The sequence below is a fragment of the Bos indicus x Bos taurus genome, chromosome 5 (assembly GCF_003369695.1).
Source record: "Bos indicus x Bos taurus breed Angus x Brahman F1 hybrid chromosome 5, Bos_hybrid_MaternalHap_v2.0, whole genome shotgun sequence".
In the NCBI taxonomy this organism is placed as follows: Eukaryota; Metazoa; Chordata; class Mammalia; order Artiodactyla; family Bovidae; genus Bos; species Bos indicus x Bos taurus.
This window is the reverse complement of record NC_040080.1, coordinates 46,691,056-46,718,252: the sequence shown is the minus strand read 5'-3', so window position 1 is coordinate 46,718,252 and position 27,197 is coordinate 46,691,056. Positions and strand designations below refer to the sequence as shown.

Sequence of the window (27,197 nt, the reverse complement as noted above, 5' to 3'; positions counted from 1 at the left end):
TGAAGAACTCTTCTTATTTTCTGGTACTACAGCGTGCTTCGGGCTCATTTATACTTTCTCTTCCCCAACCCTGGAATCAGTTTTTCAGTTTTATTTATTTTCTCTATCATTTGTCTGCTTTCCATTTTAACGATTTTTGCCCTTCCTCTATTATTTCCTCTTTTCTGCTTATTTTGACTTTAATTTTAATTAATTTCTCTAATTTTTTTTTTTTTTTTGGCTGCATGGTGCAGCATGTGAGATCTTAGTTCCCCAACCAGGGGTCAAACCCATACCCCTGCAGTGGAAGTACAGAGTCCCAGCCACTGGACTGCCAGGGAAGCCCCCAACCCACTGATAATTTCTTAAAGTGAAAGTTGATGTTATTGACTTGAAACTTTGAGACCTGTCTTTTATTGACAGATTTAGTACCATAGATTTTAGTACTATAAATCTTCCTCGGAGCCCTACTTTAACTGCATCCCACACATTTTGATATGTTTTGTGTTTTTTGTTTTGATTCAGTTCAATATACTTCTATATTTCCCTTTTGACTCATTTTTGAATGTCTGCAGGATTTGAAGGTACATGATTTAATCTCCAGATAATTGGGAATTTTCCATAGAGACATTATCCCTATGTCACTGATTTCTAGCTTAGTTCCATTATAGTGAGAACATATTTCACATGACTTGAATCCTTTCTAAACTTATTAAGACTTTTTTTATGGCTCAATATATAGTCTATCTTGGTAAATGCTCCATGTGCTCTTACAAAGCATGTATGTTGTTGGGTGGCACACGCTAGTAAAGTAATGCTCAAAAGTCTCCAAGCCAGGTTTCAACAATACGTGAACCATGAACTTTCACATGTTCAAGCTGGTTTTAGAAAAGGCAGAGGAACCAGAGATCAAATTGCCAACATCGTTGGATCAGTGAAAAGGCAAGAGAGTGCCAGAAAAACATCTATTTCTGCTTTATTGACTATGCCAAAGCCTTTGACTGTGTGGATCACAATAAACTGTGGAAAATTCTGAAAGAGATGGGAATACCAGACCACCTGACCTGCCCCTTGAGAAATCTGTATGCAGGTCAGGAATCAACAGTTAGAACTGGACATGGAACAACAGACTGGTTCCAAATAGGAAAAGGAGTACGTCAAGACTGTATATTGTCACCCTGCTTATTTAACTTATATGCAGAGTATATCAAGAGAAACACTGGGCTGGATGAAGCACAAGCTGGAATCAAGATTGCCGGGAGAAATATCAATAACTTCAGATATGCAGATGACACCACCCTTATGGCAGAAAGTGAAGAAGAACTAAAGAGCCTCTTGATGAAAGTGAAAGGAGAGTGAAAAAGCTGGCTTAAAGCTCATCATTCAGAAAAAAAGATAACGGCATCTGGTCTCATTACTTCACGGCAATTAGATGGAGAAACAGTGGAAACAGTGGCAGACTTTATTTGGGGGGGGGGCTCCAAAATCACTGCAGATGGTGACTGCAGCCATGAAATTAAAGATGCTTACTCCTTGGGAGAAAAGTTATGACCAACCTAGACAGCATATTAAAAAGCAGAGACGTTACTTTGCCAACAAAGGTCCTTCTGGTCAAGGCTATGGTTTTTCCAGGAGTCATGTATGGATATGAGAGTTGGACTATAAAGAAAGCTGAGCACCAAAGAATTGATGCTTTTGAAGTGTGGTGTTGGAGAAGACTCTTGAGAGTCCCTTGGACTGCAAGGGGGTCAAACCAGTCAATCCTAAGGAAATCAGTCCTGAATATCCATTGGAAGGACTGATGTTGAAGCTGAAACTCCAACACTTTGGTCACCTGATGCAAAGAGTTGACTCATTTGAAAAGACCCTGATGCTGGGAAAGATTGAAGACAGGAGGAGAAGGGGACAACAGAGGATGAGATGGTTGGATGGCATCAATGACTCAATGGAAATGAGTTTGAGTAAACTCCAGGAGTTGGTGATGGACAGGGAGGCCTGGGGTGCTGCAGTCCACAGGGTTGCAGAGTCAGACACGACTGAGCAACTGAACTGAACCGAAGCCAATTAACATGCTGCTCAAGGTTTTAGTTGCATTTCTGATTTTCTATTTAGGTATTCTATCAGTTATTGAGAGACAGTTGTTGAAATCTCTGACATAATTGTGTTTGTCTGTTTCTCCCTACAGTTCTTCTGACAACAATCTCTGATTTTCCTTAAGGTTCTGCCTGACCTACTCCTGGGTGAGGATGTGACCTAATTTAACCAATGAGCGTACCCCATGCCTTTACTCATACCAATTGCTTTCTGTTTGGACATATGATCCAATTCAGGAAAGAAGAGTCAGTCCCATGATACCTACCAAACAAACAGGAAAAAGAAACCTTCTCTCCAGGGATGTTGCTAGCAATAAAGATAATAAAGCCTGGAACTATTGGAGTCACCACCTGGAGCCTGAGAATAAAGCCAGTTCAGAAGAAAGCACCAAAGAGAGATGTCAAGAGAGCAGCTGGAGCTCCTCCCTGGATCCAGCCACAGCTGAATGCACTGGACACCTCAATAATGTTAGCCAATAAATTCCCCTTTCCTGCTGAACTAATTTGAATTGGGTTTCTGTCGCTTACAACTAGAAACATCCTGACCAATATTGAAGAAGAGAGATATACATTCCTGAGGCTCTTAAATACTTAGCAAGGATGCTAATGTCAGGTAAGGTGTCCCAGAAGTGCAATCCCATACCATTTGGTGAAACTCATTGCCAGTCTTTTTGGTGAGCAGGATAGGGGCTGTGCAGAAGGTCATTATGCCAGAGTTATTTTGTGTGCATGTGTGGGTGTTTACACTTGAGGGATATATTCAACAACTCTGTCTCAAGTGTTTTAACATCTCAGCATCTCACAGTTGTAAGAACAGTAATTAAACAGAATCTCATCTTCTACATAGCATAGAGGAAGAGAGAGAGTGATATGGCGAAAACGGCAGTGAAAACCAAGAGTCCAATAACCTGGTATCTAATCCTAATCTGATCACTAATTGACAGCATGGGTTGAGACAAATCCCCCTGCTCCTTTTGACCTCAATTTGTAAGTCTGTAAAGTGATAAGAATGACTATATCATCTTCAAGCACCTGTCCAATTCTGGAATGGACAGCCGGCTAGGATAGAGGTTCCTAATCTTTAATAGGATCTAAACCCCAGAAAAATACACACGTGCACAAACACATAATTTTGCATAGAGTCTCATGGGTTTCACAACTCTAGAAGCCATTCTTTTAAGATGGACTTCTTGTAAGATGGAACTAAGATGGACTGGAATAGGTGAATTTAACTCAGATAACCAGTGTATCTACTACTGTGGGCAGGAATCCCTTAGAAGAAATGGAGTAGCCATCATAGTCAACAAAAGAGTCCGAAATGCAGTACTTGGATGCAATCTCAAAACAACAGAATGATCTCTGTTCGTTTCCAAGGCAAACCATTCATTATCACAGTAATCCAAGTCTATGCCCTGACCAGTAATGCTGAAAAAGCTGAAGTTGAACACTTCTATGAAGACCTACAAGACCTGCTAGAACTAACACCCAAAAAAGATGTCCTTTTCATTATAGAGGACCGGAATGCAAAAGTAGGAAGTCAAGGAACACCTGGAGTAACAGGCAAATTTGGCCTTAGAATACAGAATGAAGCAAGGCAAAGTCTCACAGAGTTCTGCCAAGACAACTCACTGGTCATAGCAAACACCCTCTTCCAACAACACAGGAGAAAACTCTACACATGGACATCACCAGATGGTCAACACCGAAATCAGATTGATTATATCCTTTGCAGCCAAAGATGGAGAATCTCTATATAGTCAGCAAAAACAAGACCAGGAGCTGACTGTGGCTCAGTTCATGAACTCTTTATTGTCAAATTCAGACTGAAATTGAAGAAAGTGGGGAAAACCACTAGACCATTCAGGTGTGACCTAAATCAAATCCCTTATGACTATACACTGGAAGTGAGAAAGATTTAAGGGACTAGATCTGATAGACAGAGTGCCTGATGAACTTTGGACGGAGGTTCATGACATTGTACAGGAGACAGGGAGCAAGACCATCCCCAAGAAAAAGAAATGCAAAAAAGCAAAATGGCTCTCTGAGGAGGCCTTACAAATAGCTGTTTAAAGAAGAGAAGCAAAAAGCAAAGGAGAAAAGGAAAGATATACCCATTTGAATGCAGAGTTCCAAAGAATAGCAAGGAGAGTTAAGAAAGCCTTCCTCGGTGATCAATGAAAAGAAACAGAGGAAAACAACAGAATGGGAAAGACTAGAGATCTCTTCAAGAAAATTAGAGATACCAAGGGAACATTTCATGCAAAGATGGGGTCAATAAAGAACAGAATGGTATGGAGCTAACAGAAGCAGAAGATATTAAGAAGAGGTGGCAGGAATATACAGAAGAACTACACAAAAAAGATCTTAATCACCCAGATAATCATGAAGGTGTGATCACTCCCACTCACCTAGAGACAGACAGCCTGGGAAGTGAAGTCAGGTGGGCCTTAGGAAGCATCACTACAAACAAAGCTAGTGGAGGGGATGGAATTCCAGTTGAGCTATTTCAAATTCTAAAAGATGATGCTGTGAAAGTGCTGTACTCAATATGTCAGCAAATTTGGAAAACTCAGCAGTGACCACAGGACTGGAAAAGGTCAATTTTCATTCCAACCCCAAAGAAAGGTAATGCCAAAGAATGCTCAAACTACTGCACAATTGCACTCATCTCACATGCTAGTAAAGTAATGCTCAAAATTCTCCAAGCCAGGCTTCAGCAATATGTGAACCGTGAATTTCCAGATGTTCAAGCTGGTTTTAGAAAAGGCAGAGGAACCAGAGATCAAACTGCCAACATCTGCTGGAGCATCAAAAAAGCAAAAGAGTGCCAGAAAAACATCTATTTCTGCTTTATTGACTATGCCAAAGCCTTTGACTGTGTGGATCACAAGAAACTGTGGAAAATTCTGAAAGAGATGGGAATACCAGACCACCTGACCTGCCTCTTGAGAAACCTGTATACAGGTCAGGAAGCAACAGTTAGAACTGGACATGGAACAACAGATTGGTTCCAAATAGGAAAAGGAGTACGTCAAGGCTGTATATTGTCACCCTGCTTATTTAACTTATATGCAGAGTACATTTATTTTGGGGGGCTCCAAAATCACTGCAGATGGTGACTGCAGCCATGAAATTAAAAGATGCTTACTCCTTGGAAGGAAAGTTATGACCAACCTAGATAGCATATTCAAAAGCAGAGACATTACTTTGCTAACAAAGGTTCGTCTAGTCAAGGCTATGGATTTTCCCGTGGTCATGTATGGATGTGAGAGTTGGACTGTGAGGAAGGCTGAGCGCTGAAGAATTGATGCTTTTGAACTGTGGTGTTGGAGAAGACTCTTGAGAATCCCTTGGACTGCAAGGAGATCCAACCAGTCCATTCTGAAGGAGATCAACCCTGGGATTTCTTTGGAAGGAATGATGCTAAAGCTGAAACTCCAGTACTTTAGCCACCTCATGCAAAGAGTTGACTCATTGGAAAAGACTCTGATGCTGGGAGGGATTGGGGGCAGGAGGAGAAGGGGACAACAGAGGATGAGATGGCTGGATGGCATCACTGGCTCAATGGACATGAGTCTGGGTGAACTCCGGGAGTTGGTGATGGACAGGGAGGCCTGGCGTGCTGCGATTCATGGGGTTGCAAAGAGTTGGACACGACTGAGCGACTGAACTGAACTGAACTGAAGAGTACATCATGAGAAACGTTGGGCTGGAGGAAGCACAAGCTGGAATCAAGATTGCCAGGAGAAATATCAATAACCTCAGATATGCAGATGATACCACCCTTATGGCAGAAAGTGAAGAAGAACTAAAGAGCCTCTTGTTGAAAGTGAAAGAGGAGAGTGAAAAAGTTGGCTTAAAGCTCAACATTCAGAAAACGAAGATCATGGCATCCGGTTCCATCACTTCATGGCAAATAGATGGGGAAACAGTGAAAACAGTGGCTGCCTGTTTTTTCTGGGCTCCAAAATCACTGTGGATGGTGAATGCAGCCATGAAATTGAAAGATGCTTGCTCCTTGGAAGGAAAGTTATGACCAACCTAGACAGCATATTAAAAATAAGAGACATTACTTTGCCAACAAAGGTCCGTCTAGTCAAGGCTATGATTTTTCCAGTAGTCATGTATGGATGTGATAGTTGGACACTAAAGAAAGCTGAGTGCTGAAGAATTGATGCTTTTGAACTGTGGTGTTGGAGAAGACTCTTGAGAGTCCCTTGGACTGAAAGGAGATCCAACCAGTCAATCCTAAAGGAGATCAGTCCTGGGTGTTCATTGGAAGGACTGATGTTGAAGCTGAAACTTCAATACTTTGGCCACCTGATCCGAAGAGCTGACTCATTGGAAAAGACCCTGATGCTGGGAAAGATTGAAGGCAGGAGGAGAAGGGGAGGACAGAGGATGAGATGGTTGGATGGCATCACCGACACAATGGGCATGGGTTTGGGTAGACTCCGAGAGTTGGTGATGGACAGGGAGGCCTGGTGCACTGTGCTTCATGGGGTCCCAAAGAGTCGGACACGACTGGGCGACTGAACTGAACTGATAAGTCATTCTATATCTCTAAACTCCCTGCTTCACAGAAACTATGACACTAGCTTCTGCTTGGACTCCTCTGGTGACAGGGAGCTCACTACCTTACAAAGTAGTCAAACATAACTGAACTGCGCTGGAAAAATTAATTTGTCTGCATATTGAACCAAGAGCTGCACACTGTAACTTCTACCCATTGGTCTGAATTCTCCAGAGCAAAATGGGGAAAAAACAAAACCCTTTCCCTCCTTTGTGTAGCAACTTTTCATTTCTCTGAAAACTGTTTCTAACTTTGAAATGCAAACGATTTATGGGGAGAAATGCAGATGATGTGCCGTGCAAATTATTTTTCAGTGCATTGTTATAAAGATACATTCTGCCTACCTCACCCCAAATACGCCAATCTTCTAAATGCAGATGCTAAATTCCAGACAAGCAGCACTGGTATTGATCTGCACGATTTTGCAAAGACAGAAGTTATTGTATAAAAATATCTTGAAGGAAACAGCAGGGTTTTTCGGAAAGAGCACTTCAGTAAAACTCAAAAGTCTTATAAGTGGCTGGTAGCCTGTCTTGCACTCCAACTACCTGTGTATCCTTGGGCAAGTCACTTAACCCCTCCCTCTGAACCCCATTTCTGATCTGTAAAATGTGACGGAACCTACCTCACAGAGATGCAGTGAGGATCAAATGCTGTCCTGTTCGTAAAGCTTCTAGCCCAAGCCTGACACAGAACTAATTCTTATTACAGACTAGCTCCGGGGCTCAGCAAGCCCAGCATCTCATTCGATGCGCTCGGCGCTCTTGCACCAGCGGGATTCCCCTTCCAAAGCGGAGTCTGCGCTCTGGGCTCGACTGAGGCTCCCTGGTCGCTCGCGCTTTTCTCTCCTTCTCCAAGATGGCGGCGGTCGGCGGCGCTGAGGCGGGATCCGGGCGAGCCTAGTGAAGGTAGCGGCGAGCGGAGCCCCCACGAGGCCGAGCTAGGCCCCCACCCCCAGGCGGCAGCGGCCCCGCCCCGCCGCCACCCGCCGCCTCGGGCCGCGACACCGCCCCGAGAGCGCCCCGGGCCCCTCGCGGCCTAGCCCAGGGGCCGAGCCGGGGACTGGAGTAGCGGCCGCAGTCCGCCCCCGGGAAGGGGCTGGAGCGGGCCGAAGGAGGAAGGCGGGCGGGAGCTGTTCAAATGGGGAAGGCGGGAAAGTGCGGGCCGGGAGGGGGCGTGCGGCCGCCCCGGGGGCCCGCGGGCCGAGGCCGCCCCTCCCCCTGCCCGGCCGTCTCCGCCCTCGGGGGCGCCTAGAGCCGCCGGGACGCGGGAACCCGGGTCGCGGCCGCCTTGCGGCTCAGGACCCGGGACACGGTCCCTGGGCTGTCAAGGGGCAAGGGAGCCGGGGTGACGGGAGGGCTGGGGCGCGGCTGGCAGGAATGGATGCGACGAGCTTTCTTTTTTTTTCCCCTCTTCGCCCAGCTTTGTTGAACTAGCTGTTGCTGCAAAACTGCCAAGAGAATCCCGTTGGTTTGCCGTGGGGACCACAAAAATGGTGGTCTTGGGGGCTCTTTGTAGCAATAACCTGTGTGGTATGTAATCATTGCGTGCGACCCAGTTTGAACGTGCCTTCCTTAGTGGGATCTGCTCCATCCAGACCCATTTTAAACCCAAAGCTGTTTACTTGTAGGTTTCACTTAATTTTTCTATCGGGCAGAAGAGGAGAACCATCTTATCTCTCTGCTACCTGATGGCTAAGTTGGTGGCTGATTATATTACCCCATAGCAGAATTAAAAAAAAACAACCACTGAATCTAGAGTAGAGCCTGTTGATTGGATAAGGCTTGTCAAAATTTGTACCGCTGGGTTTTTTTGGAAATGTGTGTTGTCAGCAGATCTGTGTGGTGGTCGTGGTTCCGCTCAATTGCACCCCAATGAGAGGATTCAATCCCCACCCCTGGCTGTCGGGATCTCTGCAGTTTCCAGAGCTGGCAGGGGCTGTGAGTGCTGCATAGGTAGGTTCGTGGAGAAGGGAGTGGCAAGAATTACCAGGCTCTGGGTTCTGAGATTGGAGGAAATCTGGGCGAAAATGAGAAGGCATCCCCTGCTCCTATCCTCAAAGTAACAACAGCAGCAATTCAGAAACTGGCAACAGCTGTATGTGCATCTTCCTTTTCCTGCACCGACTGGCAGCTTGAGTTCCTGAAAGAAGGTCTGGAAGAAGAGAACGTGGAATCTTGAAAATCTTGAAAAAGGCTTGCCTCCTGAACTGGACCCGCGCCTCAGGATTTCGCTTACTGCCCGGGTTTCCGAGGCTTACTTTGTCTTTTTCAAAACACACTTACATTTTGGGATGAAGAAGCTTGCTAGTGAATGCTGGGGCTGAGATGACCTCAAAACACCATCTTCTGAAACTTTTTTTTCCAAAGTACTTTTAATTTGGGCTTTCAAAATAACAAAGTACTATGTCTGATGATTTCCCCTTTTTTCCTGATTGCTTTGATAACTCCGAAAGCAAAGCCTAAACATCACCATATACTTACCTACAAGTGGAAGAGTAGCGCTGTCTCCTTTTTTCATCTCTTGAAGAGAAGTCCACAAGTTTGATAATTCTCACCTTCCAAAAGTACACATGTTTCATGATGACATATTTCTTACTTCCACAAACAACATAAATAATGAACTTTTACTTCTGTTGTCATTTCTTAACCCACTGAGAGGAACATAATTGTAAAATTATCCTACCTTTTGAAGTTGACAGTTTTGAATTCTACACACACCAAAATTTATGGAGTTCCGGAGAATGAGCTTTAAACATCGAAATGAGTTTTTACATTTGCCAACATTTAATGTAATTATGGCCTCTGTTTTCTAATGTGAATATCCAGCCTAATATTTTTCAATTTCATTAATCCTCACAATCTGCTGCCTAAGCCTGGACTCTGAATTTATCATGGATAATGTTCAAGACCTGGAAAGAACATCAGGAGAGTTATCTTATATAAATGTTGCCCTAACTTTGCCTTTCCTCCACACTGTTGCTTGAGACTTCTTTATCTGGTTTCATCTTCCTTCTATGAGTCAGCATCCAAAACTAACCCCTGGGCTGCAATAATATCCTCACTTGAAAGAACCTACAAGTTCAGGGTCCATCAGTCTGCCCAAGCTGTGAGTGAGTGAGACCATTGTATCTAATTTTAGTTTTCTAAGTTCTTGACCGTCCCAGTTCTTTACTGAGTTGGACTTGCCTTCAGGCCCCGTTCATTTTTTACTATAGGTTGTTTAATCTTGTAATTTATAAATGCTCCTCCTGTGTCTTTAGAATAATAGTAGCAGACCTGATTGTAATACAAAATGCCAACACCAGCACACGTTTTCTGTGCTGTTCTGTGCCTCTGAGGATCAGCTCCTAATTTTCTGTTCCCTTGTACAGTTTTTTCATCCACTGGTTGTTTTTCAAAGCAGTTAAGAGACCATGAGTGCCTTTTCATAGTCCAGTAAGTGACATCATTGTTTTCTTTCTGGAGCTGTCTTCAGAACTACTTACTCCTATTCTGACTGTTAGTTGTTCAGCTCTGTTTTATGTTAGTTTTGATATTTCCAAAGGGAAGGCCTGGTTATAAGTCTCAGGACCTGCCTTCACTTCATACAGTAGAGCATTTTGTTCTTGATCACAGATTGGTGGCCGCATTGGCGTTGAATATTTCAGATTTTTTTGCCCATTATTTCTCAAAGGTTCTTAGCCAGAATCCATTTGGCATGGAAAACATTTAACTTGAGGTCACAAGTTGTGCTATTTCTTGGCATTATCAGCCTATGAAAATGAATGGGGTCCATATACTCTTCTAATAAACTTACTATGCTTTAGTGCCAGTGAGCAGATATTCTGTTTTTAAATGAATGGATGTAATTCCCTATGATGATGCTTCTCCTCTGACCCCTCCTGGAGTTGCACCATGTGGGTGGACAGGGGGCAACAGTAATTTCTATTTGAGAAAGTTTAACGCTTAGTATTGGAACATGGAAAGCTGGCTATATTATGAATTTCTACATGATACCCAACCTCATATCCCCATAATTTCCTGTGAAAAGCCCTTTGAGTAAGCAGTTCTCCAATTATTTGTAAAAAGAACCAAGTTCATTTCATTTTTCCACTTCACTCAAGCCTCTCTTACCTTGACCAAGTCCATTCTTCTTTCCATTCCTTAGGGAAGTGGAGAAATGCTTTTTCACATTTCTGAATGTTACTTGTAAATCGTTCCTGGTAATACTTCTTTTTCTATTTTCAACATAAACTTATCTGTGCATTGCATCTTATCTGACTTGTGCAAGTAGGTCTTTTTTCTTTTGGTTTATTTTAAATGTAACTCTTAGGAAAGTTGCCCTTGTTCATTCATCTTTTCTTTCCTAAAAGTTGCATACTTCACAATTACCTGTACCTTCCTCAAAGGGATTGTCAATATCTCGTTGAAGTGTCCTTCAGCATTTCTAAACCCCACTGTCGTTACGAAGGTAAAATATAAGTAAATAATCAGATCAACTTTTAAGCATTTCACTAACAGAATGAAGACATTTTCAATATATTTAGTATATAAAATTTAAACTTCCTGCAAAAACTTTTCCTGCAGGAATTGTGACATTGCCTGTCCTAAAAATATTTGAAGAACCTTACCTTCCAGTGCAGTTTATGGCTTGTCATCTTCACAGTCAAAATGGACATATAAAGTTGAATGCCAAAAAAGTAATGTTAACGAATTTAAAGCAGTATTTAGAACACTTAAATTTTAACAGTTCTTCAAATTAGTGAATATCTTAATAATGATAAAAATTCCATCACCAGTGGACAGGTGGCAATTCCTCCTTATTTTCACCTGTGAAAGTGAAAGTTGTTCAGTCGTGTCCGACTCTTTGCGATCCCATGGACTATACACTCCGTGGAATTTTCCAAGCCAGAATACTGGAGTGGGTAGCCCTTCCCTTCTCCTAGGGATCTTCCTAACCCAGGTCTCCTGAGTTACAGGCAGATTCTTTACCAGCTGAGCCACAAGGGAAGCCCATTTTCACCTGTAGCCTTTAAGAAAGGCTTGATGGCATTAAAGCTGTTTTATGGGCAACTAATATAAGAAGTGTGCCTACTTTTACACTTCTGTGATTTTGAGCAAATTCAAAGAGCCCAACAAAATACACACCAAAAAATTATGCTCTCAAGATCTTTACTATCCCTGTCATCATTTCTGCTTAAACTGCAATACAACAGATTTTAGCCTGTCACCAGTTCAACCAGTAGGATGTTGTGGTCTCAAATGCCTGGCATGATCTGTCTTCCTCTGCATCCTGCTTTGTCTGTGCATTTTGTGACCGTAATTGAACCTAACCCTGACTTCATGTCGGCTTTCACCCTGTCTCAGTGTTACTAGGCCTGTTGGCATTTCACAAGTTCTCATGAATTTTTGAAGTTTTTTTTTTTTTAATGGGAGGTATTTTATATACTTCCCCAACTGACAGCTTTAATTCATGAATCAAATCGAATTAAGCCTAATGCACTTGCTACAGCTTCATCCCTAGTATATTTACAAACAGAAAGAGGAGGTGGTGACAAGACCCTCCTTTATTCCTTGCTGCCCTTCCAGTCCGCCCTTGGATCACTTCGCATTTCCACCTGGACGGTTGCTTCTCCACAGTGATTTCGCATTACAGGCGGGTTTTCCTTCTTTGTTTCTCAGACCTGGTCCTGTAGACGGGAAGGAGCCTGGACACAGGGACCCCATTCTCAAAGGCCCTGCAGGACCGCCATGGCTTATGATGACTCCGTGAAGAAAGAAGGTATGACCCCTTAACCTGAGAAGCATTCCAAAGAGGGTGTCCTCTTCAATCCTTGCAGCCCATGGACATAGAGACCAGGACTGGCCATCACAGCCTGGACTCCCAAGTGATGACCCAGAGCACTAGTAAAACTTCACATCATCCCCAGACTGGGCCCATGGAAACGCAAACTGGGACAGGGTTCTAACCCGAGAGTCTGAGCCATAAGTCTCTAGTCTATGGGGTGATCCCCAGCAGCACTCGTGGTCCTTGCCAGCTCCAGTGTGCAGGAGCCTGGGGATAGGAACCACACAGTGGACGCCCACAGAGCAGCACAGCACATGAATCCTTATTCTTTTCAGCCTTACCTCTGCAAGTCCGTGTCCACCTGCCAAACCACAACCAAGAAACCATGTTTCAGGACGCACCTTGGGCCTTTGCATAGCATGGAAGCATTGTTTCTTCAGGTCTGATTCTTATTTGCAGCCAACTCGTCAGGACATAATGCTCACCCCCTCGGATCTAGCCCTGTGTTCCAGTGGACTTACCAAATGACATGATTCTAATTCGGAAATGGAGGGACTGTTGCATTTCATGGGTGGTGATGCAGTCGTGACTTACTTGACTTTCTCATTTCCTTTCCCAAATGAACCTGTGCTTCTCAGATTGCTTTGATGGTGATCACAGCTTTGAGGACATAGGGCTAGCTGCTGGCCGAAGCCAACGAGAAAAGAAACGTTCTTACAAAGATTTTTTGAGGGAAGAGGAAGAAATCGCTGCTCAGGTCAGGAATTCTTCCAAGAAGAAATTAAAGGTAAATTCTAAACATTTGAATTAGGAATGTTTAAACTAGTTCATAGCGTGTTTCCTAGTATTCGAAGAAAGATGCTTCTTTGAAAAACGTTTAAAAAGAAAGATAAGCATCATTCACATCTTTTTTTTTTTTACTATTTCCTGTGTGGTACTTTATTTCCAAAGTCAGAAATCGTCAGAAAACAACATTGGTTCCAAAGTGCCTGTGCCTCATCGTCTTATTCGTTGCTCAGTTCTCCTTCCTCTTGAATTCTAGGACAGTGAGCTTTACTTCTTGGGGACGGACACGCACAGGAAAAAGAGGAAGCACTCCTCCGATGACTACTACTATGGAGGTGAGGCTGGGGAGCGGCAGCAGGCGGGACAGACGCTTCACTGGTTCTTGGAGTCGGGGTAGGGGAGAGAGATCCAGATGTTGCTGACTCAGTGGCCTATTTAACAGGACAGTGGTTCTTGTTCTGAGTGCCGATAAACCAGTGTGAAGGAGGAGAGAGGTGGAGGGCTGGTATTTTGGAGGATTCAGCATAGAAGAACAGTCTTCATTTGTGATACACCAGGTACCAGGTTCCTTCTCCCCCCAATCATCCACTTATCTTGCGCCCATTGTTATTAGCATCCCTCTTGCCATTTGTAGTCCTGGGCCCTCCAGCCTGCGCCTGTGGGTTCCTTCTCACTCCAGCGCATATCCACTCACAAGACCAGCTTTTCTGAGCTATATTATGCACTTAGCTGACGAGACCGACTCTTTGCTAGAATGGATTTGTCCTGAACCCAGAAACAAATGAGGCTTTGTCTTCAGCGTAATCTAAAGTTGTAACTACGCGTAACCCCGCAGCCACAGTCCATCCTTCTGAGCATGCTGTCTTTGGTGGCTTGTGAAGACTCAGTGAAGAAAAACATCTTGAGTGGCAAGAACTGTCTTCAGGGTCAGAGGCAGGATCTACCAAGCCAAGAAGCACGTGGGCATCATCTCTGAATGTTTACAATCAGTTGAAGGGCCTCCCCTCCAGTCATTCCTGTTAGCCTCTTCCTCATCTTAGTTGGGGGTTTTTGGTGAGAGAGGAAACTTGCTAGAAGTTACTCTGCTATAGGGACAATTACTTCTCTTGATTACTTCTAGATATTTCGTCTTTGGAGCCGTCACAGAAGAAAAAGAAAAAGTCCAGCCCACAGTCTGCTGATACAGCTATGGACCTATTGAAAGCAATCACTTCCCCTCTGGCCACAGGGGCCAAACCCTCCAAAAAGATAGGAGAAAAGTCGTCCAGTTCCTCAAGCCATTCGGAGAGTAAGAAGGAACACCACAGGAAGAAAGTCAGCGGAAGCAGTGGGGAGCTGTCCCTGGAGGATGGCAGTTCCCACAAATCCAAAAAAATGAAACCGCTCTACGTGAACACAGAGACACTGACCCTCCGTGAGCCTGACGGCTTAAAGATGAAACTTATCCTCTCGCCCAAGGAGAAGGGGAGCAGCTCCGTTGACGAGGAGTCTTTTCAGTACCCCTCTCAACAAGGGACTGTGAAAAAATCTTCTAAGAAGTCAGCTCGGGATGAGCAGGGTGCTTTACTCCTAGGACACGAGTTACAGAGCTTTCTAAAAACAGCCCGGAAGAAGCACAAGTCATCCTCAGACCCACGTTCATCTCCTGGCCCCGAAGGCTGTGGCTCTGAGGCCTCCCAGTTCCCAGAATCCCACAGTGCTAACCTTGACCTTTCAGGGCTGGAACCTATCCTGGTAGAATCAGACTCCTCCTCGGGCGGGGAGCTAGAGGCTGGGGAGTTAGTGATCGATGATTCTTACCGGGAAATCAAAAAGAAAAAGAAGTCAAAGAAGAGCAAAAAGAAGAAGGACAAGGAGAAGCATAAAGAGAAGCGACACTCCAAGTCCAAGAGGAGTTCGGGGCTTCCCCCTGCTGCGGTGGCAGGAGAGGTCCCCGTGCCGCCTGTCCCCGCTCCCAGCCTCCCGTACGCCGGAGCCCCCACCCCGCCCCCACCGCTTCCCAGCCTCCACACAGACGGGCACAACGAGAAAAAAAAGAAAAGAGAGGAGAAGGACAGAGAGAGAGACCGAGGAGAAAAGGTAAGGCATGTTTTTAAGTATGACGGAGGACAAGAGGTGAAGCAGGTTTTTTCCTTGACCATAGTAAGTGGACTTGGAATTAAGCAGGTGAACCATTGGGAATGTAGCAAGATAAATCCACTGGAACGATGCAAAGTATAAAATAGTGCTGGGCTTCCCTGGTGGCTCACGAAAGAACATTGCAGAATCTCTAGTCCACTTTTTTTTTTTTAACAGAAGCAACAGTTCTACTGAAATATAAATCTGATGGCTTAGATGGTAAAGAATCTGCATGCAATGCAGGACACCCGGGTTCAATCCCTGGGAACACCCCCTGGAGAAGAGATGGCTACCCACTCCAGTATTCTTTCCTGGAAATCCCACGGACAGAGAAGCCTGGCTGGCTACAGTCCATGGTTTGCAAAGAGTCGGATACGACTGAGCAACTAACACGTTCACTCATAAAATAGTACCAATGGTACAGAAATAGGAGCCATCTTAATTATTCATGGGTTTTCATGAGAAAGTTGTTCTCCCACTGTGCCAAGCATGGGTTTAGAAATACCGAGGTTTTTTTTCTGACTGGCCCTTGGAATTCATAGAAGGAGCCAAACCCAATTTCTTTTACTCAGCAGTGCAGTCTGCCTAAGGCAGTTGAGAGAGATGAAAAGGTATTCATTCTGTGAGTTCATCTTGAAAAACAGATTTTTTAAATTAGAATGACAAAATAAGGTAATGGCTTCCCACTAACTGATATTGGCTATGATGCGGTGTTCTTTTTAGCGTCAGAGATGTGTTCTGTCACCGTGTGAGTGCTTTCTGTGTGCCAAGACCAGTGCTGCCATATGAGTTAAGAGGTGGGAAGAGGAGCAAGGGGCCTATAGCTCTTGATCTCAGGAAGCTCACCATTTACTGAGAAGAAAGGAATAGAAATCAGATGCCTTGGTTTGATTTCTGTCTCACAACTCAAGAAGTTTTCTAACAGTTACAGGTTTCCTTTAAAAGATAAACTTTTTCCCCCCAGTTATCAAAGTAGCATGTTATTTGTCTAGAAACTTAGAAATTCAGAATAGTAGAAAAAAATCTATCATAGTTTTTACCACCCAAGGACAACCATTTTCTTCCTTTCCCCTGCAAAGTTAAATGTCAGGTAAAATCAGAAAAAAAAAGCAACTAAGAAAGAGAAAATCAACTATATTAAGAACATAGGATTGGTGATTTCATTTTGGCCTATAATTGAGGCACAAGTTATTTTCCCCACTAGTAAGATTGCTGTTTAAGAAAATATACAGATCAGAAAGAAAAAAACTGTACCTTCTGATCTAAGGATCATCAAGAACTGGACAAATTCCAGGGCAGGTTTTATTCATTGTTTATTCCAAAATTATTTCACGAAGTGATACATTTCCTGTGTAAGATACTGTTCATTCCAAGAATTTCCACTCTAGTGATACATGCTAATGCCATTAATTAATCTCCTAGTTAAATGTGAGGAAGGCAAGGTGATCACAGAAAGCTTGAAGGAGAAAAAGGTTAATCAGCGGAAGGGCATGGAGGCAGAGAGATGTTTAGGAAGCAGGAGAGCAAAAGAGCTGAACTCCGGTCCTGTGTTTCCAACTCTCTCATAATATTTCTACCTGAACGCCTTGGCTACCTCAGACCGTGTGTCACTCACGAAGCTCATCGCCAGACCCCTAAGCCTGCCTCTCCCCCTCCATCGCTTCCTATAATCCTCATGTCCTACCAGTCAACCGAGACTCAAATCTATATGCTTATTATTTTTCTCAGTACTTTATTATGAAATTTTTCAAGCTAAAAGCATTAAAGAATTATACAGTGAACACCATATGCCACCCATTGAGATTCTGTAGTTAGTATTTGGCCATTTGCTTTGTCATCCATCCATTTATCTTATCTTTGTTAATATATCTTAAAGTAAGTTGTATGTATCATACATTTCACCCCTAGACACTTCAGTTTGCATATCATTAACTTAAGCTCAATATTTGTCTTCTGGGCTTTTATTAGGTAAAATTCACATATGGTAAAAATGCACAAATGTTAAGTATACCGTGTGATGAGTGTTGATATGTTCACACACCTATGTGACCAAACCTCTATCATGATACAGGTACTACCCTCATCACAGATACTCAGAGGTATTTCTCGTACCCATTCTCAGTCAGTCCCACTTTTTCTGATGTTTTTTTCCAACCTTATAGTTCACTTTTACATTTCCCTCCTCTTAAGGATTGAGCCTGATATTCTTCCTTTTTAATAACTTCCACACTTTTATGCCCTCTATCACCACTGCCTCATCTCTCTCAGTACTTAATGTAATAAATAGCCCTCTTTCCATCTCTTCACCCATGCAGTTAATTAGTCTTACACTGATGCCAGAATGAACTTAAGTATCCCTTGATGATGACAGTTGTCTGCTCAACATCCTCAGTGAATTTTTACTGTCTTCATGTTAAACCATAAACTCCAGGGGGACCGAGATCATGTCTGCCTTGCTGTCCACTCTGTCCCTAATATGTAATCTGCAGTCTGGCCCATTGTCGAAAATCAATGAATGCTTGTTGAATGAATAAATATCAAAGTCCAAACCCTTGCCCAAGCATTCATAATGGTGATCTAGCCTGAAGCCTCCCTTTCCAGCTTTACCTGCTAGCAGTCTGATTTGCATGCAACTGTGCAGAAACCAGACTTGCTCCTCACAGTCTGACCTCCACTCCTTGGATTGTATTTTGCAGTGACCTTCTTCCCCTTATTTTTTCTCCTTCACATAGTGAAGCTCTGCTTCCCTTTCAAGACCCAATCAAACGCCACCTCCTCTAAGATATCCTGACCCTCCAGTTATAAGTAACTAATGAATTCCCAGAACACCCTTGCTATGGGCAGTTACTGCACTTATTTTCTTCTTTATATTGGATTTGTCTTTGTGTGTATTCCATTTCCCCTGTTGAAGATGGTAAGCTCCTTGAGGATGTTTTAGCTCCTTAGGGACTCTTTTAGCCACCTACTGTGATAGCTTTCAACTCCTTAATGTCCTTGGTAGGCATTTTGTGACACATGTCAAATGAATGAATATGTGGGTGAAAACAGCATCCAAAATGTAGGTTGTAAACAAATGGTAAAGAATCTCCAATGCAAAGTGAGAGATTTGGCCATGGCACTTTGGGTTCTGAGCAGGGTTTAAATATGCGGTAAATGATAATTTAAGAATAAAATGATGAAGCTATACCTGGTGGCTTAGACCGAGGAGAGACTTGAGGCAAATCACCCAGGAAGTTACTATAGTCAGAGGTCAGTAATGAAAGCCTGTTAGAAATAGAATTGAAGAGACAGATTCAGGAGAGACTCTGAAGGAAAAAGTGACAAGATCTGGCAGCTGGGCTTGGCTCTGGGGAGCCAGAAACATGAGTGAGTACATAGGTATCCCTTTAGGTTTTGAACCTGGGTGCCTAGGAAGATAAAATTATAATCTCCTCAAGGGTGAGGACTTTTTTATAACTCCCCCAAGTGGTGAGCGGTTGCTAGTGAAAAATGAATTTGAGTTTATAGCAAAAAGTCTTACTATGAATCAGTATTTGATTGTGACTGTCCACAGCTGAAACCTGATTACTCTGAATGTAATTCTTTATTTCTCCAACAGATTATTTATGGGACATACACTGAGTTTTCACTGTGTGTGAAAATTTCCATGGAGCTTGAAAAAAATACAAAATCCTTCCCTGGGCTTTGTTTCAGTATAAAAAAAGAACTATCTGAGGGACTTTCCTGGCGGTCCAGTGGTTAGGACTGAGCACCTCCACTGCAGGGTCCATAGGTTTGATCCCCGGTTGAAGAACTAAGATCCTGCATGCTACTCGGTGTAGCCAAAAAAAATAGAACTATCTGAAAATTCACCTCAAGATAGAAAGGAAGGCTTCAGGAACAGCTTTCCCTTGGCCTGCAGGAAACACACATGAGGATCTCACTGTGGAAGTGTGGTAGGCCTCCGTGTGCCCTTTCTACCCTAGGTTCTGTGACCAGGACAGCAGTAACCATGGAGAAGCAAGAAAATGTCTGATTTGGAAGAAGAAGAAAAGTTAGGTGTAGATTCCAAGACAGGAATCTAGAGATTCAGCAGAGCTAAGTGTGTGGTGAAGCTAAGTGGTGAAGAGCAAGGCCATGGAGCCAGCCCCGTGGGCTCCATTCCTGGCTCTGCCACTCAGAAGCTGTGCAGTGCTGGACATGTTGCATAACTCCTCCATCTATAAGTTGGGGGTGAGGATGGACCAACCTGGTAGGGTTGTTAAGGTTCAGTAAGGTGATACATGGAGAGGTGTTTAGGGCCTCTGTATGCCAAGGCCCTCTGGGGCACCAATAGCAAACTCACAGGGGTACCATGGGATTTTTTTCAACATTAAAATTTCAGGAGAAACAGCCATATATGCCATCTGTCAAGTACCTTCTGAACTACTGGAGTGAAGTAATTCTCAGTTTCAACATCTTTTTATACTCCATTTCTTTCCGTAATGCCATATCTTTTCAAAGCTAGGTTTTCAGCGATTGCTGTTATAAAAAGCATATACTCTCTGGTGGTCCAGTGTTGAAGACACCGATTTCTACCATAGGAGGCACAAGTTCAATCCCGGGTTGGGAAACTACGATCCCACATGCCATACAGCTAAAAAAATAAATATGTTTTTTAAACAAGGAAATTTAAAAAAAAAGAAAAAGAAAAACACCTATACCACCTGAAGACCTGCACAGGCACCGTGACCCAACAAAGTTTGGAAGCCCTCGACTTTGCACGGTGTTCGGCAAGCTAGCCAAAGAGCACTCGATACTTACCATTTGTCACTGACAAGTCACCAGTGACGAGTCATCATCTCAGGAGGTTTTCCAGGGAGCACTAGAAAAGTGAGGCCTTTGAGGTTGATGGACCACCTGAAACTTGGGTTAGAAGTTGGGTGCTCGTGGGCATAAACGAAACGTGAGTGGATGAGAGGTCATCAAGCCCAAAGCAGAGTCATGTAACACACACGAAGGCCCTGGAGGGGAAAGACCAGAGAGGCCTAGTAAAGACAGAAGTTCAGGTGTAATGGGAGCGGAAGCCAGGTTGGCAGAGTTCCCATGAGAATGAGAAGTGACATGGGGGGAGCTCTTCCTAAAGAACCATGACTGTCGATACAAATAAGGGAGACTTGACTGTCTCCCTCATGGACACGCTTTCAGTGTGGAGTTTTATCTTGGAGGAGGTTTTTAGCTTTTTTATTCGCTTCTTTGCTTCTTTGTTACTGCATCCTGCTTTCCAAGAGGAAGAGCGAAATCGTGAGGTGGTACCTTGCTGCATCATTTCCCCTTTAAGATCATGCTGTTGGAGTGGGGGTCTTCTGGTTTATATTGGACGAGCAGAATATGGTAGCATTTCCAAGACTCTTTTTCTTTTGTGTGTGTGTGGCTGTGCTGGGTCTTCATTGTTTTGTGCAGGCTTTCTCTGGTTGCAGCGAGTGGGGGCTCCCTAGTTGTGATGCTCGGGCTTCTCATCGTGGTGGCTACTCTTGTTTCCAAGCACAGGTTCTAGGCACTCAGGCTTCAGTAGTTGCAGCGTGTGGGTTCAGTAGTTGAGGTGCATGGGCTTAGTTGTGCTGAAACATGTGGAATCTTCCCAGACCAGGGATCAAACCCATGGCACCTGCGTGGGAAGGAGGATTCTTAACCACGGGACCACCAGGGAAGTCCAAAGATACCTTACTTTTGGTTTTACTAAATCAGTAAAACCCCATTCACTACCACTTGAAATAAAATCTGTGACATTGCCACTTCAGAGGCATGTCTTCACTTATCTCTCTTTCCAGAGTGATCTCATTTGCTCTAAGCAAATGAAGGCTGGCCTAGTGCCTGGCACGCTCAGACATTGCTGTTGATCTACTAATAAACTAAATTCAGAGAGATAACTAGACTTGTCTTGTCGTGGTATTACATAAACGAGTCACAATAGCCAGAAGTGGTACCAGTAAGGAGGCACCATCTCTGACGTCCTGCCATGTGCCAGGCTGTCTGAGGCCTTTTTGCACACAGAGGGGTCTTGAGTGATAGGTATGGTTAGCTCCCTTTCACAGAGGAGGAAGCTGAGAAGACAAGACATGGAGCCAGAATTTTAATAGAGGTTTCTTTAACCCTAATGTTGTACTCTTTCCACTATAGTGCATGCCTTTCCAATACTTAAGATGATTACCCAGTGCCACAGTAAGCCTTCAACAAAGCTAAATGTAGGTCCTAGGGGAACTGAGACTGATACAGTGCGCTGGTGTCTGAGATCAGCCCTATGGAGACAGACAGATGTTGTAATAAAGTGGCTGAAAGCTTGGACTCGAGTTCAGTCATCATTCAGTCATGTCCAAGTCTTTGCGGCTCCATGGACCGTGGCCTGCCAGGCTCCTCTGTCCATGGGATTTCCCAGGCAAGCATACTGGATTGGGTTGCCATTTCCTACTCCAGGGAGGTCTTGTTCTAGTTGTTACTTACTAGACTTGTTCTCTGGAGATGGCTTCCTCACTTCCCTGCTCACTTGTGAAAGGGGCTACTTAGAGTAAATCAGGTGAATGAGTAACATGCTTGGCACAGGGCATGTCTCAATCAAGAGCTTCTGTTACAGCAACTGTTTTCATCCCAAGTTCCTTGGAAGCATAAAATATTCTTGAAAACAAAACTTTTTTTTTTCAGCCACTCATTTCACAAATTAGAATAAGCAAGGGGGTGCTGCTTTTATGGTTTTGTTTCTGTTTTGTTTTCATATTAACACCCACCTTTTAGGAAGCCACCTCTGCAACTAACATCTATTTGGAAAGCAGTTAAGAACCAGAAAGAAAACAGGGTCCCTAAGGAGCAAAAGCAGATGTTACAGAACGAGTTTACAACAGATCCTTGGAACACTTCATGGGCGCTGGGGAAAGGGGAACATCAACTGGAGGTGCATCAAGGGGCCACTGGCCCTATTCTTTTCTGCACAGTCTTAATGAACAAGCACCCAGCCTGCTTCATGTAGAAGCAGATGAGGGAATACAAATGAATGTGCTTTTCACACACAATTCTGACACTTGGTTATGCATAAAATACATATTTATTCTGCACTTACATTGTGCCAGGCCCTGATCAGATACAGTGTCAGCTCTCAAAGAGCTCTCGATGTAGTAAGAGGGGTTGAAAAGTACCCAGTGGATTGAACCTCAGCAGAGATGCATGCCGAGTGCCAAGGAGAGCCTAGGGGTGACCAGGAAGCTTTCAGGGGCAGGCAGCACCAAAACCGAATCTTAAGGCCAGATAGGAATTGACAGGTGGAAAGGAGGAGTGGGCATTCCAGTCAAGGAGTGGAGAATGCGTGTGAAGGCACGAGAGGTGGTAGGGTGTTCAGAGAACCACAGGAAGTCCAGCCAGCCGAAAGGTAAAAACCGTGTGGAAGGCAGGAAGCAGGCGTTAGTAAATTACAGTGGTAATAAGAACTTTGCTATGGAGTTGCTCATACATTCTAAGAACTGCACTAAGTTTTTTAATCTATGGTGTACTGATGAATTTCCACAAGTGCCTAATGAGGTGTAGGTATTTTCATCTCCATTTCACAGAAACGAGCTCAAAAAAGTGAAATAACCTGCCCCTGGATGCATACCTGTTTAGTGGCAGTACAAGGGTTTGACCCCAAGTTTTTATGATGACAGGACACAGAAAGAATGTTTAAATTCTACTCAGTGATGTAATATGAGAGAGAGCAGAATTAGATTCCAATTGAGAAGGGTTAAAACAGAAGCTTTGGTGTGAAAACTTGACTGCTCCGGCACCCTTTCCTTTGGCCAGTACAGATTTAGAGATCTCAGTGAGGTTAGTTCAGAGGAACATCAGATGGTGGCCCTGCCAGTTCCTGGGTAAATGCCTCAAGTATCTGGTTCTCATCTTAAAATGCCAGGAATGATGAAACCTACCTTGTAGGATTGTTGGGAGCGGTAAAAGAGTTTCCACAGGTAAAGCCTTGGTAACTGTCTCCTGCATAGTATTAACATCAGTGAAGAGATTGGGTTCCATCATCAGCAGAAGAAAGCCAAGTTTATTTAGAAAACTCATAAATTATGTTTTGCCAGATTCCTCTGTCCAGGGGGATTCTCCAGGCAAGAACACTCGAGTGGGTTGCCATGCCTTCTCCAGGGGGATCTTCCCAACCCAGGGATTGAACCCAGTCTCCCGCTTTGCAGGCGGATGCTTTACCGAATGAGCAACCAGGGAAGCTGTTTTGCCTTAAACCCCAGGTATTTTACCCTTTAAAAATAGGTTTTTAAACTAGAGTCCTAGATGGGTTCAAACATCGATTTTTATCAGACTTTCACAAAGAGTTCTGTGCTCTAAAGGAGTTCAGCATGACTGCTTTATACAACACATTAAGAAATTGCTCTTGGAAGGTCTTGATATTGTGACACATGTCTTCAAACATTTAAAATGAGGTCTGGCTGTAAAATTACAACCTCCTGAGTCATGCTTAAGTGGATTTGTTGTAGTTATTTGCTGCTAGTAATAAAGTATCCAAGTTTTTGAAGTATTAACATTTTGTTAAAGGAGAGCCCCCAGTTATTCCAGATGTAACCACTATGAGTCACAAGACTTTGGGGGTAGGGAGAGGGATTGAATATTTGTATAATAAGTGAAAAAAAAATGGTTTACCAGTTTGTTATTTAGTTGCTAAGTTGTGTCTGACTCTTTGAGACCCCATGGACTGTAGCCTGCCAGGCTCCTTTGTCCATAGGATTTCCCAGGTAAGAACTCTGTAATTGATTGCCATTTCCTTCTCCATTACCAGTTTGGGAGTGGGGGAGAGGTGGTTATTTATTGTAAATAGCAAGTGCTAAACTTGAATATTGAATATTAAAATCCTACTATAAAAATAAAAAATCTAGGGTATGGGCTTACCTGGGGATCCGGTGGTTAAGACTGAGCTTCAGTGCAGGGGGCTCAGGTTCAATCCCTGATGGGGAACTAAGATTCTAACATACTGTGTCGGGCAGCAGAAAAAAATTCTAGGGTGAAATTACTGGCCTTGCACTTAGAATCATATGGAAATATTTTGTTTATCTGGAGATCATCCATTATTTGTTTTATTTCTGACTGTTAATTTAGAAAAAAATGGCTCTGCCCTGGAAAAAAATTTAACCCTCAAGTTTGAATTCCTAACTTTGGATCCTTAGGCTGGAGTTGCATGTTATAACACAAAGGCTAGGTTCTAAGGTCAGCACATAAGGTGAAAATTTAAATCCCTTAGGAAAGCTGAAGGCCAGTAGATGCTCAGTCCAACAGAATGTCAGCCCATTCTTCACCAGATGAAGTCATTGATGTATATTGAGAAGCCATAATTTTATTTTTTAAATTATGTCAGCTCCAACATCAGACTTACCCTTGGGAAGCGAGGTGCACACACTGAGAGAGACATACAGGAACTGTCTGAGGAAAGCAGATTTATGCTTTCTGTGACACACACTCACTCCAAGGACTGGGTTCTCAGAGCAGAATCACCCAGACTAATCAGTCCATAGCTCCCTCTCTCTCTCATGGCCAAATATAGAACTGTGAACTCATATCTTTCTCTGTAATGCCACTTCATTTTATCTTGAGCCCAATGAAGGGAGATTTGAAAGGAGTAGAATACTTAGCACGTCTGGGGATATGAGGCTGTTACTCAATTAATAAAGGAGATACAGCACCCAGAACTCACTCCTGTAGCATCTCTGAACAGGACTGGCGGCATCAGAAGAATACTAAAACTAAGACCTTTACTATTTAAATGAAATGTTTAAAGGCCTTGCCACTGTTTTCTTTGATTTAAGATGGATTCACCCTATCCCCCTTCACCAGAATTTCTATTTTTAAGAAAACTCACATTGGCTTTTTGGATGCTACAACTCCTATTGTAAAAAAAGAAAAAAAATGGAATAGAAATTAACTTTTCTATTATGGCATCACAAATTATCACAGTATCCATTTGTTGATATCACCTCACTGCCCTATAGATCAGAAGTCCAGCCAGGGCTCCTCTGGGCCCTCTGTTCCGTTTCTCACAAGACTAAGTCCACGTGTTGGCTAGAACTGGGTTCTCGGCTGAGGCTAGATGTCCTCTGCCAGGTTGTTGGCAGCATTCAGTTCCTTTCAGTTGTAGAACTCATGGCAACTTGTCTCCAAGTTCAGGGCCAGCAGGGGAGCGTCTCCCGTTGGGTCTTACCTCTTTTAAGGTCTCACTGAATAATATCTTGGGTCACAAAGAGTCGGACGCAACTGAACTGAACTGGATAACATCAGGCCCACTCAGGATAATCTCTCTTTGATTCACTCGGATTCAATTCGCTTAGGAACCTTAATTACATCTGGACAGGTTCTTAGGAACCTTAATTAATAGCAAAAAAATCCCCTTTTGCCATATAGCATAATACGATCCATGGGAGTGACACCCTCTGGTATTCACCCGTCCTGCCCATAGTCGAGGGAGGGTGTTTTACAAGGCATGTCCACCAGAGGGGCAGAAATCTTGGGTGCCATCTTAGGATCCTGCCTACCATAGAGATAACATGACTGAGTACCTCCTAAAGTGCCAAACTGATGAATTCCCACCTCTGGAAACAGTATTATCCAAGCTCAGTGGTATCATCCAGGTTTTACTTACAGGGAAACTAAAGTCAGATTCTAACCTAGCTATGTCGGCCCCCAAAGCCCAGGATCTTTCTCTTTACCACACTGTGTCTGATAAATCCTGTTAACTTTTCCCTCCCTTTCAATTGACCTGCTTCTCTCCAACACCCCTGACTTGGTCATGGGCCTTCATCCACCCCTCCCGGGTGCTCCTGCAGCAGCCTTCTCACATCCACAGGACTCCCTGCCTCCAGTCCATTCTCCATGGTCATAAATTGCAATCTGACCTAGTGACTTCCTGCTTGAAATAATTGCCTCTTTCAGATAGAACCCTTACTCTTCAATACAGTTTACATGTCATCCATCTCTGAGCACTCCCTGCTTCTCTGGCGTCATCTCCTACCTCCTCTCTGATGAGTATCACCACGTTGAGAGCCTAGAACACTTGTACCACTCTTCACCTGGATAATTCTACCCAGCTTTAGGGTCTAAGTTAAATGTCCTTTCCTCCAGAAAGGAGGACCTTCTTCAACTCCCTGATTAGTGAGGCGGTCCTGTTGTGTATTCCTGTAGCAGCCAGTACTTCCCCTATAATAATGTCACATTGTATTATGATGACACATTTATCTGTCTCCTCTGTTAGATTCTGTGTCTGGTTCTTGGCTGTATTCCCAATGTCTGGCATATAGTGGATGCTCAGTAAATATTAAGAAATGAATGACAGTACTTTGATGGGTTACTTTGTTTCCTTTGCAATCTCCTCCTTGTTAGTCTAGTCTCTGCTTTTCCTTCTTCGCCGCTGAAATACTTTTAATGGCACATGTCAGAAGAGCTATCCACTTCTCCTGTGTTTTATTCAGGATCAAATCATTAGTATAAGGTGAAGCTGAGAAAAGATGGTGGGCCTTTAAACTTTATGTTTCAAAAGTTTTCCATTTTATGCTGCTTGACTGCCTTAGAATAAGATCTGGGCTTCAAAAGCTCATCCTCTTTAACTACTCACTATACCCAGTACAGGTACTCAAAAAATGCAGGTTTATTTTCTACACAATTGAATAAAGTCCTTATGAGAGCTATGAGAGGAACTCCTTTCTTCAGGATGTGGATTGGGATCTAGTGTATTGAGTAAGAGTTGTGATTCATTCTATGAAAGTCATTTTAGTTTTATGTTATAGCTGTAGATAGCCTTGTGAAATAGAGGGCAATAACCTTTCACAGTCTTACAACTTGTCTAAGGAAACATTGTTAAAACTCCTTACAAGTTTTATAATATGGCCAAATGTCAGTCC

General features: G+C 43.5%; 2 protein-coding genes across 5 annotated transcripts in view; both read left to right on the top strand.

The window, feature by feature from the left end:
• ISX (intestine specific homeobox) overlaps positions 1 to 7,687 on the top strand; it is a 148,446-nt gene extending 140,759 nt beyond the window's left edge. Inside the window, 1 exon segment of the mRNA XM_027543434.1 lies at positions 7,504 to 7,687. Coding sequence (XP_027399235.1) covers positions 7,504 to 7,687 — 184 coding nt within the window.
• Positions 7,462 to 27,197, top strand: part of HMGXB4 (HMG-box containing 4) — a 35,588-nt gene continuing 15,852 nt past the window's right edge. The window contains exons 1-5 of one of the 4 annotated variants that reach the window (XM_027541844.1): positions 7,467 to 7,553; positions 12,309 to 12,408; positions 13,053 to 13,201; positions 13,457 to 13,535; positions 14,321 to 15,279. In XM_027541844.1, the coding sequence (XP_027397645.1) occupies positions 12,378 to 12,408; positions 13,053 to 13,201; positions 13,457 to 13,535; positions 14,321 to 15,279 (1,218 nt within the window). In that variant the 5' untranslated portion in view covers positions 7,467 to 7,553; positions 12,309 to 12,377. Of the gene's footprint in view, positions 7,554 to 8,019; positions 8,178 to 12,308; positions 12,409 to 13,052; positions 13,202 to 13,456; positions 13,536 to 13,642; positions 13,758 to 14,320; positions 15,280 to 27,197 lie in introns of those variants that run through there. The other 3 variants (XM_027541845.1, XM_027541846.1, XM_027541847.1) reach the window with 3 other exon arrangements.